The 23920-nt window shown below is 37.3% G+C and overlaps 1 protein-coding gene across 4 annotated transcripts in view; it reads left to right on the forward strand.

Annotated features, from left to right (window-relative positions):
- The window catches only part of ANKFN1 (ankyrin repeat and fibronectin type III domain containing 1), a 136869-nt gene that overhangs the window by 49226 nt on the left and 63723 nt on the right, over positions 1–23920 (forward strand). For all 4 annotated transcript variants that reach the window (XM_074607752.1, XM_074607751.1, XM_074607754.1 and 1 more), the window contains exons 2-3: positions 12948–13082; positions 17740–17941. In XM_074607752.1, coding sequence (XP_074463853.1) covers positions 17756–17941 — 186 coding nt within the window. In that variant the 5' untranslated portion in view covers positions 12948–13082; positions 17740–17755. The remainder of the gene's footprint in view (positions 1–12947; positions 13083–17739; positions 17942–23920) is intronic.

The raw sequence follows: 23920 nt of genomic DNA on the forward strand, positions 1-23920 counted from the left end.
GGATATGCAATAGTAATTTCATCTATGACTTCTAAGCATCTGCAATTTTTTAAACAAAATGTGTTTCAAGATTTTAAAAAAATCTGTCTCCAGAACGGTAGTAGGTGGATGCTGCACACTTTGATTCCCTGACAGCTGATTATTGTTGCTACAATGATATCACTGGAAGTCAAAGAAGCTTTCGGCTTTGGCGTTCAGATTTCATAAAAGACCATAGACAGATGAGTTGTGGGTAATAGGAACAAGTGGCAGAATGTCCAACTTGTAGTTAAGAAAAGCTTTCCATGTTGACTGTGCTGTCCAGCAAAAGAATTAAACCAATCAAAATATCGTCTTGCAGCAACGGATTGGCTCAAATCCTGTTGTAGTTAATAGTGGTCAGTAGCTTTGGATGGTAATTTCTGATTCACAACTGGGTGTCTTCATTTGTCATTAGTTGAGGTTTTTGAAGATATTATTTTTTGCATCATTCATTCTTACTATAGTATTCTTTTCAAAACAGTGCAGATAATGCAAATGCCATTTTTTTACTTTTTTAATTACGACCTGGCAACTGTAAAGAAAGGTCTTTTTTTTTTTCTTCTTCCATTTTTTTCCTGCATTAGTAACAATGTAAAATCCCGTGTTATTTGAAATAGGTAAAATTGTGTATCAGTGCACTGCCTTGTCGGCTTAGAGACAGAGGTGAAAATGAGTTAATATTTCTTTATAGAGAACTAAGGGAATAAAGTTCCATTGTAATTACTTCCAGACTTCACTGACTTTCATATTTCACTCATAAGCGTAATTTTCTCACCCATCTGTGTATGCTTTTCAGTTGTATTAATTATTCCATATTGAAAGACACTACTTGATAATTAGTTGGTGGTATAATTTGAAGCAAATGCTGTAGTGAAATTTTGCCTTTCTTTTTATTCAGAAATCATCTCCAAGCAGTTTTCTCAAAAGTACTATTTACAGAAAATTATTTACCTGGTAGTTATACTTGAGGAAATACAGTTGCTCTCGAATCATGCCTAAAAAGCTTATTGTGTGTATCTAATATTTTTTTAATGTATTCTAACTCTCTTGATTGCTTTTTATTAGATGGTGACATATCAATATAGTAATTTTCAGTGCAGTAATTTCTTCACCTGAACGAAAGAACAGAATGTCTAGATCTAAAGATCAATTACTTTCTGCATTGCTCTTCAAGGAAAAAGTTCATGAGTTATTTCTGAGAAGTTTTCTAGTTTTATTCTATTGTTTGCTTGGAAATACAGTTCAGATGCTCCTTCAGATAGACAAAATAGATCAAAAGGAATTGACTTTGGAGCATGCATTCTCAGAACCACATCTTGCAGGCAGACAACTTTTACTCCAAATGTGAAGCTTACCACTGCAGTCCTAACTATTTTATTGTCTTGTATACTTGTGATCACTCATTTATTTCCCACTTCACATTTCAAATGTGTTTCTGGTATGCAAGTGGTCTTCAGTTCTTACACTGTCATCTACTGTAAGCACCATGTGCACAACTGGAAATATCTTCTGAACTTAGAAACAGCTTTCTTCTACATTTTGACAACCTAGAACAGTACTGCCAAATTTTGTTAGCATTGGTGTTTCTCTTGCGATTATCTGTTTTTAATAGTTGAATGTAGGTTTGAAGAAAGATATTTCTCATACGCAGTGAGGGTTCATATCTATAACCTATCGAGAGATTGTCCCTACCCAAACCTAAGATCAAAGAGGTAAGAAAGTTTACAAACCATCAGATCCTTAGCAGATATCTGAAAGGCGATAACTTAGAGGGGTGCTTATTACTTCCTAACAAAACAGGAGCCCCCATTATGAAATAAAGATCATTGCATAGAGCTGTGAAACTTCACTTAAAATTTACAGAAGATTAATTTCACTTCAAAGCCTGAGCTCCTTATTTTTCATGAGGGCTGTATAAATGATTCTGTCTAGAAGTAACCAGTTGTATTGTTCTCCTGACTATTCTCATGAACAAGATGCTGCCTACTGAAATCACATTCTGTTCTTCACAGTTAAATCGTTGGAAAAACTCTGACCAAAATTTCTAATTTTAATGTTGTATCACTATGACTGCATATTTCTTTAAACACATATTAGAACTATTTGGAATTCTATGAATCATATTTTTTTCTATTACTTTCTTATATTAAAAAAGTTAAATTCTGGTATAAACAAAGGAAAATCTAGGCAATCTTTGTGGTGGGCTGGCACTGTTAAGCTTGTAACTGTGTTCCTTCTATTGTTAAAGGACGTAGCTGTTTCGCTTGTCTTTTTGTGTGTCATACGATTTTGTATTCTCCCAACACAGTTTGTATCTGATATATCAGAGCATTCAATTTTTAGACACTTTGACACTATCAGTTTGTATTTTCAGGAGGCTGGTAGTTACAGTCTTGGATTTCTCACCCTTCTAAAGAATTATTCTTTAAGGACTGAACTTGTTTGAACATGCTTTTTTAAGCGTCTGGATGTTTTTCAGAAAATAGAAAGTTAATTTTAAACTGTGAGATTGTGATATAATGGCTTAGTAATCAAACTTTTCTATAAAACTGAAATACTGATACTTTAGCTTGTTGTGGAAGTACAGGTTCACTTAGAATAGAGTGTTTTCAGTTGGAAGGGTCCTCGAATGATCATCTAGTCCAACTGCCTGACCAATGCAGGGCTGACCAAAAGTTAAAGAATGTTATTAAGGGCATTGTCCAAATGTCTCTTCAACACTGACGTGCCTGGGGCATTGACCACCTCTCTAGGAAGCCTGCTCCAGTGTTTGACCACGCTCTCAGTAAAGAAATGCTTCTTACGTACTATTAATTTGGTTCTTAATAGAGCCTCATTTAAAGAAAAAGATGGCATCATTCATTGGCCACTAGCTGTATTCTATTCTAATTTTATGTAATCTAATCTATAGCATACAGCAATTTTAAAATTCAGTTCCATAGTAATTTCTCAAAGTGGGGGGATAAGTCGGATGAGCCAAGCTTGGACAAAATTCCAGCATTTATGTTAAGCGGTATGATGAGGTATAAATAGGCACAGGAGAAATAGTAATGTCCAGTTCTAGCTCTCCCACAGGTTCACTGAGTAACCATTGGGCAAATCACTCTCCCTACTTTCTTTTTCCTGTCCTGTCTATTTGTAATCTGTTGAACTTCTAAGTATTGGTACTTACAACAGTAATTCCAGTACAAAACATACACTTTCACACTGACTTCAGGACAGAAATGTATCTGAGTTTCTGATAGAATATTGTAAAAGGAATTACTGTGTCCTCAAATGCTCCTTTTTTAAAATTTAAAATGGAATTCTTACATTTTTTTTCATGGTTGCCCTTCACCTATGACTGAAGGTTGAAGTAATTCTTATCCACTTGATTTCCCGTCCCCCCCTCTGTAATTCAGTATTTCTCTCAAGAAAATTCACCTTATTTATATTTAACAGTAGGCAACAGAGCCATCTGCACCAGCAATTCTGAGAAAGAATCTTATATGATTCATGTTTAACACTGCTTCTTACAAAGTGCAGCTGGAATAATCAATTTGACCTTCTGTTTTTCAGCACAGTTTTTCCTGTTGGTTTGGGTTTTTTTTCAGAGAAGATAGCAAAGTCATCCTGCATACATAGTGGGTAATTCTCAAGTTCTTTCTAATTGAGGCCTTAATTAAAATACATAGTTTTATTATAAAGTACAGGCAATAGAAAAGTATTGAAGCCCGTGATTTTCTGTTAAAGGACTGTATATAATAAAATATTCTCCATCTGAGAATCTCTTGATGAATATTGGTGATTTAAGCTTCGCAATTACCTATCAGCTGTATATTTAATGGATCAGAAGCTGAGGAAAGGAAATCGTAACATACCTAGGACACAGTGAGGTGTCCGTATTCGTATTAAAACTGGTACTGCTGCCTGGACTGCTTGAACCTTCAACTTGTTCGTTAATCTTCATTACTTCCTTTCCCTTCTTAAAGAAACAGCTTGTTCTACCTAAAAAGCTGTTGCTATCAACATTTAAATTAATATACCAGCATCAGAATAGAAGTTGTTTTGGTTAATAGCATCATAACATGTGATTGTGGTCACAGTTTAGAAACAGATCAACTTATCACCAAAAGACAGGAAAAATAGGTGCTCAGCTTCCGAGCAGGGTATGCGTATTTGGCAATGCTGCTCAACTCACTGCAAAACCAAAAACTGATCACAAAGCAAACTTCTTGTTGCAAATACCTGGCTTTATTGCTAGCCGAGTAGCAACACTGGATGCTGTATGGAATCTGTGCCTATTTGAAAAGTGGATAAAGGCCCAGAGGCAGTAGTTCGCGCAGAATGGTGTCTTCAAAGAGGCAATTATATTCTCAGTTGCAGTCACTCAAAAGATCTGCATTGAGTGAAACAGTGCAGAATATGATCTAAAGCATATTATTTACCAATCAGAAAAAAGTCACAAAAAAAAAATAATTCAAAACTATTCATTGGTGTAATAAACCTGCCTGGTTTTATGTTGGGTTTTTAACATTACAGTCAAGAGGAGCACCTGAATTAAAACTTGTGGACATTTTTTCTGTACTGGGGCTCAGGTGTCATACTGGTCAGTGATATTTGAAGGAAAATTCTCTTGTCCAGCACTTAATATCTATAAGATTTCAGTTGGACTCAGTGTTGCCTATAGGAGAGAACAACTGCATTACCATATAAGACACTTCTGTGCAGGTTTGTAGGTTACTCATATAGAAGTTATCTATGAAATATATGAGTACAGATCATGCCCCTTTTTAAAAAAATAAAAGCACAGAGAAAACATACTCAGTGAGAGTTTTCACATTGTGTGAATTGAGTTAATTTTTCCTTATAGCACCTCATAATTTCTCTGAACAAAGATCATTAATCATTCCAAGTTGTGTACAAGTTTGTGCGATAGCTGTAAGACCACCAAACTCTGACCCTGGAGGAAATGAATTCCTAAAGGCGAAAAGCAAGTGTTTTCTTAATTAAGCCACCTAAGCTGCCTGGTTTTGCAAATATTTATTAACTCAATTCAGATGAAGTCAGATAGCACTTCTAGCTGCAGAGAATGTTGTTTCATTGGGCCTTGGGTCCTTGTTTTCAAATCAATATTCGATCTTTTAACACAACAGCAAATTATTCTCCCCATCTGTCTCCTGTGACAACTCTAACGAATGTATTATCTGGATGGTGATGTACAAATGCTTTCTAAGTATTTAAATTATAAAAATATATGTAGTAATTACTTACACTAGGATGCTGGGGTTTTCGTTTTTTATACTTTTTGAAGTTAATTTTTAATATTCTTTTCGATTTGCTGCATGTAACTGAAACATAAGTGAACACGGAGATAACAGAACATTCTTGAAATAGTAAACTTGTAGACTGTGTGAGCTTGGTATCACAAAGGCTTTCCCAGTCAACGTTTTTGTACTCTAGGACTAAAAAGTGCTATAAGTATGAGCTGAAGAACAAAAGGCTCTTTAAAAGTTAGCCCACCTGGAGACCGAACCAGCTCAGAGTGTGCCTTAGAGCAGGCCATGTACCACCGAGAGTGGAGCCGGGCGCTCATGAGAGTGCTGTTGTCTGTTGTAAGCACCTTCTGCCCCCAGATGAACCAGTACTGTTCTTTCTGATTTAAGGATAAGTGAGAATGAGTAAAACATGTCCCAGATGGCCAAATAACAAGATGGAAGTTCAGAGACTTTTGCCAGTGTATCAGGATATGGCCTATACCACAATCCCTCATGAAGAAGGATTGGGTTTTTTTAGTCCTGAAAGGAATAATAAGTGGCTTGAAGGCTGCGTGCCAAGTACTTTGCAAAGTCAGAATTTGAATGTGGGAAATGAAACCAAGAATCTCATGATCTGAATCAGATTCTCTTTGACCTGCTGGAAAACAGAGTAATGCTTGCAGCAACCGGCGATGAAAACTAGGAATATATTTCAGATTAATTTCTGACCTTTGGTGTTGATGGATGCGTTAGGACATGAGGAAGGCAGAGGAATGGAAAGGGAAGCTGTGAACTAAATCCGTCCAAAATGCATGTGCTCACTAGAGAGCAATGATCACTTTCTGTTCTGTTCTCATTTGTGGTGATGGAGACGGGACTTGTGGCAACAAAGTGAGGACTAGTAATGTTTATTGGTTACCGAGAGGCTGGCGTAACTAATTGAAAGGAAACAGATTCATCAGTTCTAGGGCTTAAGGCAAGTGATGAGAGGATATTTTCGTGAACTGCTATTCTAACTGCTACATATTTTTAAAAGCCTCCACTGCAATAAAAAAGTAATGATTTTTGGCAAAGTATGTTACAGATCTCCTATATTCTACACAGGAAAGATTGAGTTGCATTTCCTGCATTTTAATTTTACTTTTATTGAAATGTTGGACTTCAGGAAAGAATAATGACGTATTTTGAGTTTTACCATTGATTTTGCTGTGCCTTGTATCCCTTCTAAAGTACACGTAATGATATGTCCTTATCTCTATAAATTATAAAAAGGCTTTAAGAAAAACTCTTTTATGTCCACGTACAGTGCCTCTGTAGTAAACCTTGGATCTTCATGATTTGAAAGCTATCATAAATGCTCAGCGAAAATGAATCTTTAAATGTGCTTTTTAGCTCAATGTGAAATAGAATGGCACTGGAAAGCCTGGAGTTACTTCGCAGCAATCACTTCTATTCGGTTTAGGTTTTTGTATTGCTCCTGTGAGATACTGGTTTGGAACTCCTCAGGGTTATTTTCATTTTAACTAAAATGTAAATGAACAGTCACATCAGACCAAATGATTGCAGTATGAATTCCAGCTTGTGTAAAACTCTCATAGCTGGGAAGTGGGATGTTTCTCTCTTACAGAAATGACCCCTGGGGCTATTCACAGAAGCTGGTGTGGTGAGACAGATCTCCTTGTTGTTCTTTCTCTGATAACGCAGACAAATAGGCTCTTGTTCTGGATTGTTGTGATCTAGAATAGTCTGTCTCTATCCAGATCTGTAAAAATTATTCTCCCCAGGTAAAGTTAGCCTTTGAGAATAGTCCCCTTCCTCCTCCTCCTTGTCCTCGGTACCAAAGGTTTTCTGAAATGGTACTTTGTTTTTGTTTTTTTAAAAATGATTTATTTTAATCACTATAAAATATTTGTGAAAGAGAAATCGTTGCCCTTAAACAGATTTCTGCTTTTATCAGGGCAAACAAGCTGCTCTTTAAGGAATATCTGTTTAGTGAAATAAACACTACTTGGGGTTCACAGAATAGTAGGAAGTTGCTCTTCTGTTATCAAAGTCGTTTCTTTACTCAGTATGAAAAATAATGACACTCACGTAGTGCTTTGTAATAGATGCTCTTATACATCAAGTTTTGAAGAAAAAGGAGATTCACCTTCAGAAATAGGCCTTATATTAGTAAGTACGTTGCTAATTACTGTAATCATACAGAAGTTGCAATGACACCTATCTATATATTTATAAATTCATTTTGGTCTTTTTAATGACCATGTCACAACCCTAAGAATTGTTCTGATCTTTGAAGACAGCATCACTTTATAGCTAAAGTTTAAAAAAAAAAAAGAAAAAAAAAGGTTCTTTGGAATTGTGCATGTCTGCCTCTGATCAGCTTTGTTCCATGCTCAATTTCAGTAAATCCTATTTTTTCTTTATTCTTTCCTAATCTAGAAATTGCCAGCTATGAAAAGCTTGTTAATTTCTGTTTGTAAAATGTTCTCCTGTAGCTTGGATTAAATGCAGTGCAGCTGGGAGTAGTCATGGCCAAACAATACATGGCATAAATTATCTGTATATGGAGTGTCTGACTAGATAGCACAATCAACATGAGACCGACAAAACAACACAGTTGCGCTGTTGTTGCTGACAACTTCATTATTTCTATGATGTTCAGCTGGGTAATTTGTTTCTGAGGAACAGCAACATCTTCAGATATGTCTAATGGCCTGTATGTACTTTTTATAAGCTTTATGAAGATGGATGTGTTTGCAAAAGTTTAGGTTTTTTCCTAATATGGAGAACAATTGCAGGAATCATTAGCAAAGAGCACTCTGGTCTGTGTTGTTTTTGCAATAGGGAAGCATTTCCATCAAGCAATGTTGGTGAGCATCTCTTGAGAGGTACGTGGATCACTTTGGGCAACAGCAGCTGCTCTTTGATTCCTTGTTTCAAACAGTAATGGCTTTAAGGATCTGACGAACTTCTTATACTAAGGTATTTGTTTACCTTAACTTACACTCCAAATTACCCTAAATGACTAAGTAGCGTTTTGTGGCTCAAACACTCCAGGCCTGATTCTGTTCCACTACACCCAGGGATTATTATTCTCAGGATTTTTCCAATTAAAAAGATTGGGGGAGGGAGTGGGGGGCGGGGAAGCCACTTTGTCAAAAACAAACTGTTCAAAAAACATGCCATCTTTAAAGAATTCTGACCAAACAGCTCTGGTTTCCTGCTAGTTCATCTAAAACTGTACTCTGAAATACAAGCAACCAGAGTCCAAAGCTCCAAGGCACCTCTGCCATACCAACAAGCTGGAGAACTCCTGGCCTCCGCATCCCTTCCTGTGGAGGTGGGAGTCTGGAAGCCCCAGGCACTGGCGTATCCGCCAGCTTCAGCCCTGCAGCCGAACCTGGGTGTGTTGGAATCCAGGTTGTGCTGGGAGGGCTGTAGTTCAGGAACCACGGCTAAGGCAGAAAGCCTGGAGGAACTGGGACTGCCAAGCTCAGTTTCTTTTAGTCACTTACATCACGGGTGTCTCAAATATTTCAAAACACTTGGGAAAGTTATTTCATTGGGAAAATTTTCTAAACTTAGTCCAAACACAATTATTTTTTCTTCACTCACAATTTCAGAATTTCTTGAGTTTGGTCACATCTATGACTGATGAACTGGGAAATACTTGTCTTTTTATGAATATACTGAATACTTCTGTGTCTCTGTGGATAATAGGTTATTTGCTATGGATTTGGATCAAGAACACTGTCTAAAGGAGCTAGTGAAACAGTAAGACTCAGATCAATGTCCTTGAGGAAACACAAGAAACCAGGGAATAGGACAGAGAATTAACAAACTGGCAAAAGGGTATGTGTGAAAGATGATAGGTAAACAAGGAGCCAGGGGGGCAGAAATTGCCAAAACCAGAGTTGGAATTTACTACAGTAGCTTATACATATAAAAGTTTGCAAGAAAGAATAAGTGTGAGGACAAAGAAAGATACACTTTTATAGGCTTGCTTGGTTTTTTCTGGTTTTGTTTTTTTTACCTTTCCCACTGTATGCCTTTGGCTGTATGAAAAAAAAAAAAAAAACAATATCTTGTTTCAAGGAGCAGAGTGAGTTTAACCACCTTTCTAGTCATGGATTTCCAAAATGAGAGGGCGTACAGTTGCCAGGCAGAGTTGGTCCACCCATCCTACTTTGGAAGGGAGGCTGGAGACCCCATTCCCAGGTATCTGACCTGCCTGGCTACATTGCCCAACTCCAGCCGCAACAGCGTACAGGACATCACATCTGATGTTTGAGCAGTATTTGCTCTTTTAGGGGGAATATGGACAATCTAAGATACAGTTTTGTCTCTAATTCTGATGACAGCTTTGCCATTGACTGGTTAGGAAGTCAGGTTTCATGTGAAGTTTCCACATTCCAAATGTTTGAGTGAGTTTCTTTGCTCCAAACTTCCCACCTGGTTTCCAGACTACAGGTCCACGGAGTGTTTTTTCACAAACTCAGTGTACACATAGCGCTGTACACAAGGCAATATAAAACGTAGGAATGTTCGTTTCTGTATATGGAGGAAAATACCATCTGCAATTAAGCGTTGGACATTGGGTACTTGGGACAGTGTAGTACGTGTGTGTGGCTGCTGCTCCATGGACCATAGCAGGGTTTTGAAGAACTGGGTGAACACTGCCACCTATTGATTGACGACATGAAAATGACTCTCCCAGCTACCCTGAGACTTAATACAGAACAGCCGTGTGAGCTTCACAGCCTCCCTCATCCCAGAAATGTTATCCGTGTCCAGAAGAAAAACAAACAAACAAACAAACAAACAGAATTTGCTAAATGGAATTAAAGGCCAATCCAATGTGCTTCCTGGCTGCTAAAAATGTCTGTGATGTATAAAGCTGAGAACAATACAGGGTAAACATTTTGGTAGCCGTCAGTTACCAACTTGGGTAGCCTCTTTAAAAGAAATGTACTACTAAACATACATATTGATAAAAGTGTGCAGCTTTAGCAATAGTAGTAATAGTGGCAGCTTGTGGAATCAGCTCATGATATGTACTGCAGGTAGGTAAACTTTTAGAGTGATCAAACATGGAATGAAAATCTGTTGCAATAGGCTAAGTAGTAGAAGTACAGCAAACAAAACATTCTGTTCAACTAATAGGTATGAAATATAGGCAAGTGAAATAATAAATGGCTGACATCTTTGAGCCATCTAATGGAATCATCAAAGGCTAAGAATGTGCAGGGGTTTGTATAAGATCAGACTAATGGGCCTGCTTGCATTTGTTTTATCATAAACCCAAGTTTTTGTTTTCTGTAGGTCTTTTAAGTCTTTTCCATTTCCAGAACTATAGGTAGGTGGCTCTCGCACTTATTTACACACATTCATTCATAATTTTTAGTAATTAATTTCATGGTTTTATTATTTAGTAAATTTATGATTACTTATCGTACTGAGTGTTGGTTTATGTCTTCTGGCTTTTGAACAGCTTAATAATGAACTTAAATTCATACAAGAGGAAGATTAGAAATTTGTTTACTTTATATAAACAAACTAATTGTCTTTCATAGAACCAGCTTGGGCAAGAAAACATCTTGTCTTTTACTATTCCACTAAATAATGTTTGGGTAGCAATAGAGAAGTACTAAGCATTACGGAAGTTGAAATAGCAACAGCAAAAGGTCCACTTTCCACCAAGCTGAAGGGAGAAAGCAAAGGAGAGAAGGGGGGGTATTGATCCGCCATGAGAAATTGCTAGAAAATGTTCAAGAGTAGATTCGTTTCAGTAAACTTGCTTTAGCTTTTTCCCCTGAAAATAGCTGGAAATTGAGAATTCCCGCTCAAGTGAGTTCCATAGATGGGATCTATACAGTAAAAAAAAACTTAATCAGGGATTTTGACTCAGAAGAATCATCCCTATTCAGCACCGCACTGAAAATGGAATTTTTATGCTTGCGTTTAACTAATTTAGACATTTCAGATTTTCAGCATGCTTTTTTTTGCAGATAGCATCCCAGTGTTAGAGAGGTATTCCATGGTTTTTGAAAGATTTGCAATCTTCCTGCTGTTGGCATGGAGCAGTGACCTCAGCCAGCTGTCCTGCAGCCTTCCAACTAATGAGCCTCAGAAGCAGCAGAACAAAAGAGGGAATCCTATACACATACAGCCTGTGATTTTCATGGTATAGCAGGAATGTTGTGCATAGCGTACTGTCATAGCACTTTGTCATTCTCTGCTGCAGCAAAACATACAAGTAGTTGCGTTTGATGTTCTTGTTTTGTCTTTGAAATATGTAGATAGGCATGTTTACATACACAACACATACATATATATATATGCATGTATATGTGCATATAGAAAATCTCTCAAGAAATGGTTTGGTCTGTATCCAGATTGATTTAAAAAGTATAGAATAAGTTCAAGTCCCATGACAATCAAATGTCAGGCCCAGGATGAGATTTAACTTTGGCAGAAGGACAGTATTTGGTATGAGGTCCAGTACCCTTAACTGGGTTTTGAAGGGTGGCAGAATCAGACTGGGCACCAGCTTTTGGGAGGTTTCCAACATTTTCAAAAAATCAAGCATCATGTCTGAATAAAGCCAGTGAATTTTTTTCAGCAGATCGTATCAGTAGTGCTGGTATCCCTTTATAAACAGTAAAAACTACCTTTTCTGTAGATGTTAACGATCATTGGCTATGAAGGACCCAGGAATTAGTGTATTTTAATTTTTTTTCCATACCAGATATTACACAGGAGCGTTCTGGTTATGTAAATTTAACCCAGTGGACTGTCCAGGAAAGATAAGGATTTTTGTAGATTGTTGTCTATTGCCTACACTATTTTTAAAAGTCTAAGGCTGTGCATGGTTATTCCATATTCTGACTTTATATCATCTTTGTGGGTTTCTGTGGGATCCAGCATTTGTGGTTTTTGCCCTGTAGAAAAAAAATAATTATATTTTCAAATATCACCGTTCTACTATTTCAGAAGCTCTCAATGCAGACATTACAGGATCTGTTTTAGCTGAAACATAGGCATCAATAAAATATGTTTTTCTTATTCATTTGATAATCTTTTTTTAAGTGTAACCTGTTCAGGCTGGGAGCTTTCAAATGATCTTGCAGATGTCCCATAGCTGTGGATATGGTTGCTGCTTTTGTTGCTATGATTGCAGACAGCTGTAGTGATAGCTTGCTTGAAGAAAGAAGAAACAATACATCACACGCAACATGCATTACTGGACTGAGTGTAGGACTGTGATTCTTCCCCCCCCCCCCTTTTTATTGGTTTAATATAAAATTAACTAACTGCTTTAAGATGGCTGCATGAATGTCTTTTTGCTCATACTTCATGGCAAATTAATTACAATCGCAGTTTTGTTTACTCTGGCAGTAATTATTTTTTCTACTTGCATGCTGTGCTGCTGATCAATTTTAAGGGATACAACAAGCTAAAAGCATACAGAAGTCATGGCATCTTTGACTACGAAGGCAAGAGCTTTATATATTAGTCATTCCTATAGCTGCACCGGGAACTACTATAGAGTTAGGGCATCAAATATTTCACCTGTGATACAACACTATTTGCTTTAAATACTGTTTTGCTCTGAGATCTTATCAGTCATCTTGGACTTCAGTAATTGCTAGTAATAAGCTTTTTCATATCTGATCATTCATGCAGTATAAGGAAGAGGTTAACTCGTTCTGCCCAGAGGCTGAACCAGCAGAGACAGCAAAGCCAATGTGATTCCTTGAATGAAGGCAGCGGACAATTGCCAGCAACTTGTTCACATTTTGCCTTGGATAGCCTAAGCTGGTAAGTCTAATTTAACTCTTTAATGCATATATTCTTAATTATTAGTTTAAAGTATACAATTGTTTCATAAAGATTTAAGAACAAGTATAGTGTTGAGTGGTTTCTTGACTGTTGTGTTTTCCTAAAATCTGAAATTAATGTTTTTACAGCTATGCTGTGTCCTGCTAGCACACCTGTCTGTACAGTGCAGCATGTATGTGCCACATACAACAGACTGATCTATAATTTAGATTTTTTTCTCTCTATCTGCAATACATTTTTAAAAGGACATGAATATTAGGTCAGTATTTGACAATCAAAAAAAAAAGCTTTTATAAGGGTGACTAACTTAGATTCATTCGAATTTGAATTTTAAAGCACTGTGCTGTTGGGGAATAGAACAGTTACTTCAGCAATTAGAAATGCAACTAGAAATTCAGTCACAAAGATTAAGCTACAGTATGTGCAACATGAAATGTGTGTTGGAAGACTTCGATCGCTGGTTTGGTACATGCTATAGCAGGGTGACAGTCACACAAACAAGCCTGGTCTGGTGGTTATTTCCAGGGCAGCGCAGTAACTGTTTCCCCAGAGATTCAGGTTATTTGTTATTGGAACTACTGTCATAAGACTTTCACTTTGTGTTTTTTAATTCTCGGAACTGCAAACTACTGTTAATTATGACTAGTTATAGGGAAAGCTGCTGTTGTTATTCTGTCTAGTTCTGCGTCTTAATGAGAAACCTTTAACATGCTGCTTGTTGTAGTTCGTGACTTGCTGTGAGAATGCCAGTTTGTCAGATCATAGAGGGTTACTCTGAACCATATTTAGATGTCCTTATTTCATTCTGACCTGTGCTAGGTGTGTACAGAGGCTTCCACAGGTGAAAATCTCAAACGGGTCAGTTCTGGACATCACCTGTTTCTAAACTGTTAGACTTTGATACACTAACAATTTTAGTTGTGACAATGAGATATCCTCAGGTTAAGTGCATTTAAGTTGGGGGACTTGGTATTTCAATCAAGACAATGCACGTTTCAGGGTTTCACCTGACTGGTGAGGTGAGGACATGGTTGTAAAAAAACCACGATTGAATGTCTTAAAAAAGGAGCCTAAAACTGCTCTTACAAAATAGTTCATGTCTGAAAAAATAAAATACCAGCATCCAATAAAACCCAACAAGTTTTCAATCATGTGAATTGAGCTGTCTTTGTTTTTCTTACTTATTATACATTTTACCCATGGTTTTGCCCAATCTCATTGCTCTCCTAGGAGTCATTTCTACAGCCTAATAAGATCACACTTCCACAAAGTTTTCTGGAATATGCAGCTTACCTTTATCTTTACCTTTTTTCATTTCATACCTTTTATGTGACTAGAAAACATGTTAAGGATGATAATCTTTGATAGCATTTTGCATCTTACTGTTTCAGCACACTGGTAAAAAATGCAGTTCATTTACACTATATTATTTCAGCTATTGCTTTATTGTTCTGCATTTATTCCATGCACTATTTCAGGATATCGATGGTTATTATACAGGAAATGTTTATATATTTCAAGTCATTTGTGAGGCATTTGTGATTCTGTGTGGATAGAAAAGATGTCATCTCTTTTATTGTTGAATAGCCGCAATTTTTACAGTGTTTACTTACCTTCTCTATAGACTCACTTGCTCTTGACTTAAGAGAAACTTTCATGAGATTATAAAAGATTCTGTCCTCTTCTTACATTAATATTAGTCTTGGGGATCTGCTCTGCTGGTGTACTAAAAAAGCTTCCATGCATAATATGGACGCCCCGTTGTTACTGTCCTCAGAAGCCATTGTTTAGGCACTTAGTAACACACTATTGTTTCTTCTGAATGTATAAATCTTGTTTCATTGACCAGATCAAGGTGGGAAGGACTCCCGCAACCCCTAAGACTTGTAATAGCTGGAGTCAAACTATGCTTAATATGAACAGGAACCCATACCATGGCTATTTCTTAAGCTTACTTTTAATAAATAGCTGAAAATAAACTGAACTATTGAAGCTATGCTAGACAGACAGATGTGAATGAAATCTTTTGACCATCTTAAAGAATTTTATTTCATGTTTATACTCCCAAATGGTTCCACCTATGCATCTGTAAAACAAAAGCTGTCTTCTAAGTTTGTCCAATATTAAAACTCAACACTTACTAACAGCTTCCATACAGTAAAGCCTAACCTACACTGATTCCAGCACATGGTTCCAAATAATTCTGGCATGTTTGGAACATTTGTGAGCTGGCAGTGGTGGTCATAATTTCAGTGTTATACTCTAGTCTGACATTAATAAACTTCTCATGACAGAGACTTTGATTAAACATAATTTTGCTATGTTCCTTGGTTTCCACTCAGCCTTTCTATCTATTCTATGCAAGCTTGCCATTTGGGGGGCAGAGAACAAAATGCTTCATTTGAAGAAACAGTGATTTTCGTTAGTCCTTGTAGGCACTGCTGAAATGCATGTAATAATTAAAAGGCATGATGAATTGCTTGTGTGAGCCTCACTTTACCTTTATTCCATAAGCTCAGAGAAAAGCAGTCCAAAATCATTGTAGTATTTTTACTCCCTGAGTCGCAGAGAGCTCATCTCTTATCATATCCTCTCTTGCACATTAGTTTCAGGGATGCAGCTCACATAATTCCCTTCTTCTGATTGCACACACTGTTGTTCTCATTTAACAAAGTCTTCTCATCACATATGACAATTACGTTGACTCGGTCTCTCTTCATTCAGAGTCTTGGTCTCTCTTCAATACCCCATGAGCTTGGAGAATATGTGAGATTACTCATGACCAGATACTTTTGTACTCAGGGTGTCTGCTTCACCATAACTTAAAAATGAGCAAGGAAGATGTAGACAGTGTATCAGATCTGGATGGTCCTTTTAATCTTAGGTACCAATTCATGACAATAAGCAGCCTCAATAGCAGGGCAAGTGTTTCGTAAATAATGCTTCTATGATTGTAAATAGTTATTGGCCTGCTCCTGCAGTCGGATTTGCTTAGATGCAGCCAGAGACCACAAGTACAGAAAGTTACGGGATTTGTATCATAGTACAAAGAGTCTAAAGCTTATTTCCAGGAAAAGATAGTCTGAAAGATAGTCTGAAAGTGGAGCCAGAATTACTATTACAACTGCAAGGTCTTATAGAGGGACATTCTATCTTATAAATGTGTATGCACTGTTGGGAGGGAAAAAGGAAATGTGAAGAAATTGTGCATTTTTGTCACCTTTTCACTTACAAAGATCGCTGGGGGTGGTTTCCTGTTGCAGTTGAGTCAAATCTGATTCTTAGTTTCCCTTCAGAAAAGCAAAACTATTCCCACAAGAAGTATTTCCAGAGAGTTAAATGTTAATTCAATTTTTCCTAATATGGAAAAATTACTGTAATCCTAGAGCATAAAAAATATTAATTATGAGATAATATGGAAATCTTATTAGACTAGGCACTCTTAGGGAGAGGAGGCAGTCCCTCCTGGAAGAGTTTGTAGTCTAAATGGACAGGGCAAACACAGAGCAGGATAAAGTTATACAACATATAGACAAAACCAGTGCCTGCCCACTATCTGAGGGAAGAAACTACTCCGTATGAAACTAAACAGCAACAGTTAGAATCACACATTATTTTAACTGTAAAGCATAGAGTATAAGGTCTTCGTTTGCAATAACCTGGACACTAGTTGGCCATAGGTAGTTTAAACTAAAAATGCACATATGCCTTATTATGCCTATAACAGAGCCTAAACAGGTTTTCTGTGTTTCGGCTGTTATTTGCTAAAACTTAGTGCCTTAGGAGTCTTGGTCACAGAGCAGGTTCCCTCCCTGCCAAATGCTCCTCAAAACTCTAACAAAAGAACATTATCTGTAGCGATGGGCTTTCACTTGGATGATAACATGTCAGCATGTGATGCAAATTACAGGTAAGTTCAAGCATTATTTCTGTAGTAGCTTGTGATGGGTTCAGAGATGGAGAAGTATCTTGAATCCCGCCATACTTCCTGAGTGAGAAATGCTGCTTTGGGTCTCTAGAGAAAGAGAATCCACCCACCCAACTGAAAATGTCACGTGCTTTTGGAGCACACAGTTTGCTAACAGACAATAATGTGGGAAATAAAGCACCTGTCTTGCCACTGTTGTGCTTGTATCACCCTTAAGTGACTTGACCAATTAAATTCAGTCTTGAATTGTGTTCTGTAATCAGTTAGATTTTTTCCTCTCAATTGCTTCAGTTCTATTTTGAGAAACCATTGTACTGACAAAAAGCAGATGATGTTATCCAGATTGTATAGTGACACTTACATTTGTGTGTCATTTTTTCTGATACCTGTATTACTAGAATTCACTTTGTCAAAAGGCCATTTCCTTCATTAAATGAAACCCCTTCTTATACAAATTAGCAAATGGTTCTGAAGTGGTCTGGTTTATTTTTCCATCCTTAATTCTCCCTCCCCATAGATATCCATGGGACTAATTCCATAAAGAGCAATTTGCCTTTGAAAAAGCCCAAAAACGTGCTTCTGAGTGTGCAAAAACTGTCTGTGTGAAAGTGATTTTTGCCATAGAAATCTGGCATTTCAATGATACGGTTCTGATCAATGCTGTTAGTGTAGCAAAACCTTGTTCAACAGCTGTTGTTTTTCTTCTAGAAACTCCTAGCTGAAAATGACACAGCAAATGCATAACTTAAGTCTCCTCCAGACTAAAAAGAACAGCATGCCATCCTCTCCAAATGCTGCAAAGCGGTTATATCGGAACCTGTCAGAGAAGCTTAAGGGGAGTCATACATCCTTTGACGAAGCGTATTTCAGAGCTCGATCTGACCGGCTCAGTCTCCGTAAGACCTCAATGGTAATTACTTGATATTTATCAAATTGCTAATGTACTGTCCTATTAATCTCTATAATTGGTTTGCTTTTAATCTGTACAATTTTCATCATCTCACTTTGTCTGTTCCCAGACCAATGCTATATGTTCTTCCCAGGCTTACCATTTATGATCCGGTGTTGAATTAAAGTGTGACCTTCTTGAAGGCTAGAGAAAATCTACCTTTCTTGAGTGATGATGCTTTATTTTAGGAGTAAGGTCTTAACTTGGCATTAATGTGACAAAATGTGGATTAAATATATGCACACAAATGTTTCTCTTACAAGAAAAGAAGAAAAAGTATTTTGAGAAAACTGAAGATAACTTTAACAGAAGTTCCTGTTTTCCCAAACAACAGAGCAAGTGGAACTTATATGCTGTGACAGGTAAATGCAAAGTTTTTCAGACTCTGGTGATGGTCACTAGATAAGGCTGTGGAAACAGGAGACCACACATGAAGCAGTCTGGCCTGGGTACCCTACCCTAGTCGCAGAACGCAGCCGAGCACTCTGGTGCCAGTGCAGGAAAGCATATGAGCACTTAACACTCACAAGTGCTCCTATTTATACCAGGGCTGGTGAAGTTACACAACCTCCAGCACATACATTTTGAAGAACAGGCTGTGTCCCTGAAATAACAGCACACTGTAAGTTCAGTGCCCAACAAAATCTTTTGTATTTGCTGGAGGAAGATGAACCTGCTGTTGATATTGCCAAAACAAAGTAAATTCCCCTTTTTCATAAGTAGGAAGAACAGACACATCCTTCAACTCCTCTGAATTATTTTGAGGAAAAGAGTTCTTGTCTACTTCTGAAGAGCAATGACTTATGGCAGTGTCTGTGAATGCACTGAGAGACACCTCTTGGAACCTGATGCTTAGGGCAGTGCAGGACTAAACTTCGAATATGGTTGGGGCAGATAATAAAAATATTACATTTTGTAAGAAGAAAAAGCATGCTCTAGGATCCTTTAACACTCACAAATCTTTGTTATGTATGAGACAAATTACATGAATTAATGCAAGAATTAAAAATAATTTTAAAATCAATTCAATGATGCTATCCCCTTGGATCATTCCTTTCTCGAAGTCAGAGGCCCCATGGAAGAGCTAAGCTGAAATGCAGCTCTAGTGCACTGGAAAGTCAAGAGACTGTTGTCTCTCTCCTGTGAAGAAACACTGACCTGAGGGCAGCAGGGGATCATGGCTCCTTCCTCTCTGCCCTGCCAGAGCCAAGAGATTTTGTTTTACAGAAGGAGAAGCCTGAAACTCCAACAGGGCTTGATAGCTGGAGACCAGCCTTTCTATAGTAGCCAACAGCTGTGCTTTTGAAGCAGTGGGTTTCCGAATGCTTTCAGTTTGTAGGGATCACTTGAATTTGGGCCTGTAAGTATGAACTGTGGGAAAATATTCTTTAGATGATTTTTTTAGCTACTATCTTCTCTTGCCTTTTTCTTCTCAAGTGCAAGCTCCTGTGTGACTAAGCGAGTGAAAGACAGGAGGATAAAGTAGTGCTGGGGACCATGCCAGAGCAGACTGACAGGCAGACTGAACGAATGCCACTCTGTTAGCCTATCTTCTGACCAGTGTTTATCCAAATATATGCTTCATATTTACATATTCCTTCAAATATGGGGTCTTCTGTCACACTTAACTTACGAGAAAAAAATGGCAAATGAGCATAGCCCAAGACTGAGGCGCAGTGTGCTGCTTCTGAGGCTCAAGTCCTCTGCTGTCCACAGAGCTGGATACTCACAGTCTCACTTCTCTCCCTTTTCAGTTCAGACCTGTCAGGTGGTGGGAGTGCCTACTCAATCAGTAATCATAATTAGGAGAATCAATTTTACGTTGTGATGTGGATCGTGGTTTAATGGGATATAGACTTACTTGCGTTAACCCACCACGCTGTCATGGGAGTGACATAGCTTTTTGTGCGCCCACAATAGTCAGTGAAGAGGCTCCCACTGAACACAAAAGGCTTCAGATCCCATTCTATCCATTCTGCCCATTGTTTTCCCTAGAAATAAATAGTGAAGAAAGCATCAGTGAAGGGGTGGAAATATTGCAGGTCAAGCTGCTAGCTGGTGTATTTTCTACTCATGGAGTTTCTGTGCTACAGAGCTAAGTCAATGATTAAAATCACGTCTCCAGACAAGTGAACAACATTTGTTAGAATTTGTTTTCTTTCAGCTTTGGCTAGTGAAGAGTTTTCTTTCCATTCTCTCTCGCTGTGCAACACTTTCCATTCAGTAAATTGTTGTCTTGCTGCAGACATAGCTATGTCCCAAAATAGCTTTATTCTTGAACTCATGTTTATCAAAACAAGTCTTTGCAGAAACTACTTTAACATTTTTTCCAACTCCAGTAGCACATAGTGGACTTTTTCAGTCAAACCTAGAGCAAATATCTTGAAAGGGGCACTTCATTTTAATTAAGCTACATAAGATTGCGTTTCTAAACACTCCAGCACTGAATCACTTACTGGAACATGGTTATTACTTACTGCAAAGCAATACTGTAGTCCTTTTCACTATATACATTTGTGCATCAGAGTAACACCTAAATAAATTAATCACATAGCACAGCTGTCTAGCTAATGATGAGAGGCTACAGGACTGAGTCAAGGAAAAAGCAATGTAAAAACTGCCCCTAAACTTTACCTGATCGCTTGTGAATGTGATTCAGTTTCTCTTTGAATTCTATGGGTTTGTCTTTCCAGAGCCGAAGAAAGTTATCTAGTAAATGTAAATGAAGGCAGAAATCAGAGGGCTTTTGTTAGTATTTGTGACGATACCAGCTGGACTAAAATTGAGCACATGGGTCTAAAGATACTATTTGAATTTCTTACCCCTGGGCTGCAGACATCTAAATAACGCTGCGATACTAGAGTGTCTTTTACATAGAATACGATCAGCTTTTTGCAGAAAACTATATAATCTTCAAATATATTTCTGTTTTCTGTGCGAAAGCAAATAGTTGAGGAAAAGTTGCTCAGGTGTGTAGAATGTTTTTCTGGCCTTGGAGAGCTGGGCTCAATGCAGACTTCCAAACAGGGCAATTGACAGCTGTGGCCGAAAATGGGGTAGATATTTTGCTGTCTCACCGGGATATTTTTTGACTGGAATGGATATAGCATGGTTAGATGCGCACTGCTAGGTGAATGAGGGATGCATACGTGCCCAATTAGAAAGGCCATATCACAGTTCCCATGTTTTTGCGCTCTTTGAAGTTACGAGACCTGCCAACATATTTCAGCCCATTGCTTGTGTCTGAATTGTTCATTTGGAAAACCTGATATTTGCAATTTGGTCTCATAATTGTTTGGATTGGATGAAGTAGCTTATAAAATTCGTGCTCTGTTTCTCGTTTAAATCAGTGCAGCTTTTTCAATCAGATTTCTAATGAAATGAAGAAATAGAAATTTGCTTTTATTTTTTTCCTTTTGGCGAAACATTTTTGCCAACAGATTAGCTGGCAAGAGTGTTTATGAGGAATTAACTTAAGCATGTGCTTAGATTCTGTTCAGCAGCTTACTTAAGGCCAAAATTTCACAAATACTTTAGGTATTTCATTTGGCAAGCAAAAATCTAAAGATGCATTTTCAAAGGCGTCTGGGCAGGTCTAAATCTTGATAACTGAATCCAAAAATAACAACTCAATCAAAGTTTTAAAAATAATTCTACAATAATCATTCAGGTAGGTAAAATCTGTTCTAAAAGTGTGTCTATATATATTTGAAAATGCTTTTGTCAGCCACGTCATTGGGTTACTTTCAGCTGTAATACTGAGGTTAGCCATCATTTTTTTTTATTATGTAACAGGGATTTTTTTTGTTTTATGTAACACAAGAAACTCCTGAGACGTGGTACAAGATTTATTGAGTTTCACATGAAACTGGAATTAAAGCCAAATAACGGTATTGAGCACTTAGGGAAGCACTCTACAAATGCTAACTCGTTTAACTTTTATGCACATACATAAAGTTAATTAAAAGATAATGACTATTCTGATTTCAAAAAAGGAGAAAACCATATATGTACCCAGTGCCACAAATGTGAACAGAGAAATACCTACGTTCCTGTCCTAAGTGAGCACCACAAGTAATATCATCAGCCGCACCTGTTTGTTCTGCTCTCAGAGTGTTAGCCAGTGTCTCCTAAAATGAACTTAACTAAAAGAAATGGAAACTAATGTAGTCATTCAGTTTACTTCAACCAATTCCCTTTGTAGTAAGCTCTTTATGAATTTACTGTTAAATAAGTACATTTTCCTAGCTGTGATCAGTTACAATAGTAATATGATCTTGCTTGTTTTCTGACTGGATCAAATTGCAGATGGTTCTAAGCATAATTAGCCTTTATTTCCGTAAACAACAGCATAGAGGAAGTTCCAAAATCAGTAGAAAAAGAATTTGAAAAGGGTGTAAATTGTGATGAAATTAATGCTTTTTGGAGTGTTGATATATATGTATTTGGAGAATTGATGAATGTATTTTGCATTTCTAATTTCTAATAATTTATATGAAAAACCAGTCTGTCGGTTCACAGTTCTATATTCACAAATAAGTTTCAAAGAGTGAAGGGGCGCAGCTTTTTTTTTTCCTCTAGGTGGAACTTCCCTGGTGTATTTGTGTTACTTTTGAGTACACAGTACAGTGACACACAGCTGTCAAATGCATATCATTGACTTTAGTGGGCGTTGATAACATATAGCATGTATCAGAATCATACCATTAATTAAAATATTTTGTAATTATAATTAAAATTCCTTTAATTTCTAGCCAGAGCACTTCATCCCTTCAGGGTAGGGGCAAAACACCAGAATAAGAGTAAGATCTCTGATTTCAGGATGGTAAGGTGTTATATAAGCAAGACAGCAGATGTGTGGAGCTACTGGAATGAAAAGAAATATTGCTGCATTGCAGTAAAAATTTCTGTCATTTTTAAGTTTTACCTTATAGCAAGAGAAATATGTGCTGGCCTCTTTTCTAAAATTTTCTGGAGACGTGCCCTCTCTAATGACAGTATATGTCCTTATAGACAATTTTTTGCCTTGAACAGAGGGGTGGATAAAGAATGATAAATCTAGCTGCTTACCACTCAGCTCTTTCTTTTTCTGAGATTTTTCTCTTACACCTAGCACTGAACCATGATCTAAGTATTTGATAATGAAATTAAATCTGAATCTTACAATCTAGAGAAGAATCTGAAAAAAAGAATTTGAGAGAGACCCATTTTGATGATGCACTTCTTTAGGTAGCATATTTTATTCTGTGTGGAAATCTACAGAAGAAATATTTCTCTCTTTTGTACTTAAGTGTCTGAAAGGTAGATGCCCAAGTCAGCACTACTCTCCCAGATTTGCTTCATTGCTGCATAGGTCATCTCATCCTTAGATAGTCATCTAAGATAAGTATCTCATTTCTCTACATTGACAATTTTGGGTAAAGATCTTATGAACATCTCTCTTCTTATTCTGCTGATCTCTAATATTCAGCATAGGTAAGGTCCAAATTAAAACTTTAAGATAACATTATCTTTGCAAGTTCTTAGTGTGGTACCAATTCTTCACGTGCAAAACAATAGACCAGAAGATCTCTGTCAGGCCTGAGAATTTCTGGAGACACTATTAACTACAAGCACAACTGAAAAAAACCTGTAGAACTGATCAGATTCCAAGTTGGAGGTGTGGACTTGTTTTCAGAACTGCTTGCAAACCATTAGTGTATGCATTTTAGGAGGAGACAAAAGATGTTGCAGCAGATCAGCGCTCTTTCTGAAACTGTTTCACTGAAAGCAAAACTCGGGCAGGGATATGCCAAATAAAACTACATCAATTTAAAAAAGAAAATTAAGTTTTGATGTGGCTGAAATATTAATTTTTAATCATCACAGTAGAAGAGGGTTTCAATTCAATATTTATTTCATGTCATAAAGAATACATTCTTATATAAGAATTTCCTCTGT

This window comes from Larus michahellis, chromosome 14, assembly GCF_964199755.1.
Source record: "Larus michahellis chromosome 14, bLarMic1.1, whole genome shotgun sequence".
Taxonomy (NCBI): Eukaryota; Metazoa; Chordata; class Aves; order Charadriiformes; family Laridae; genus Larus; species Larus michahellis.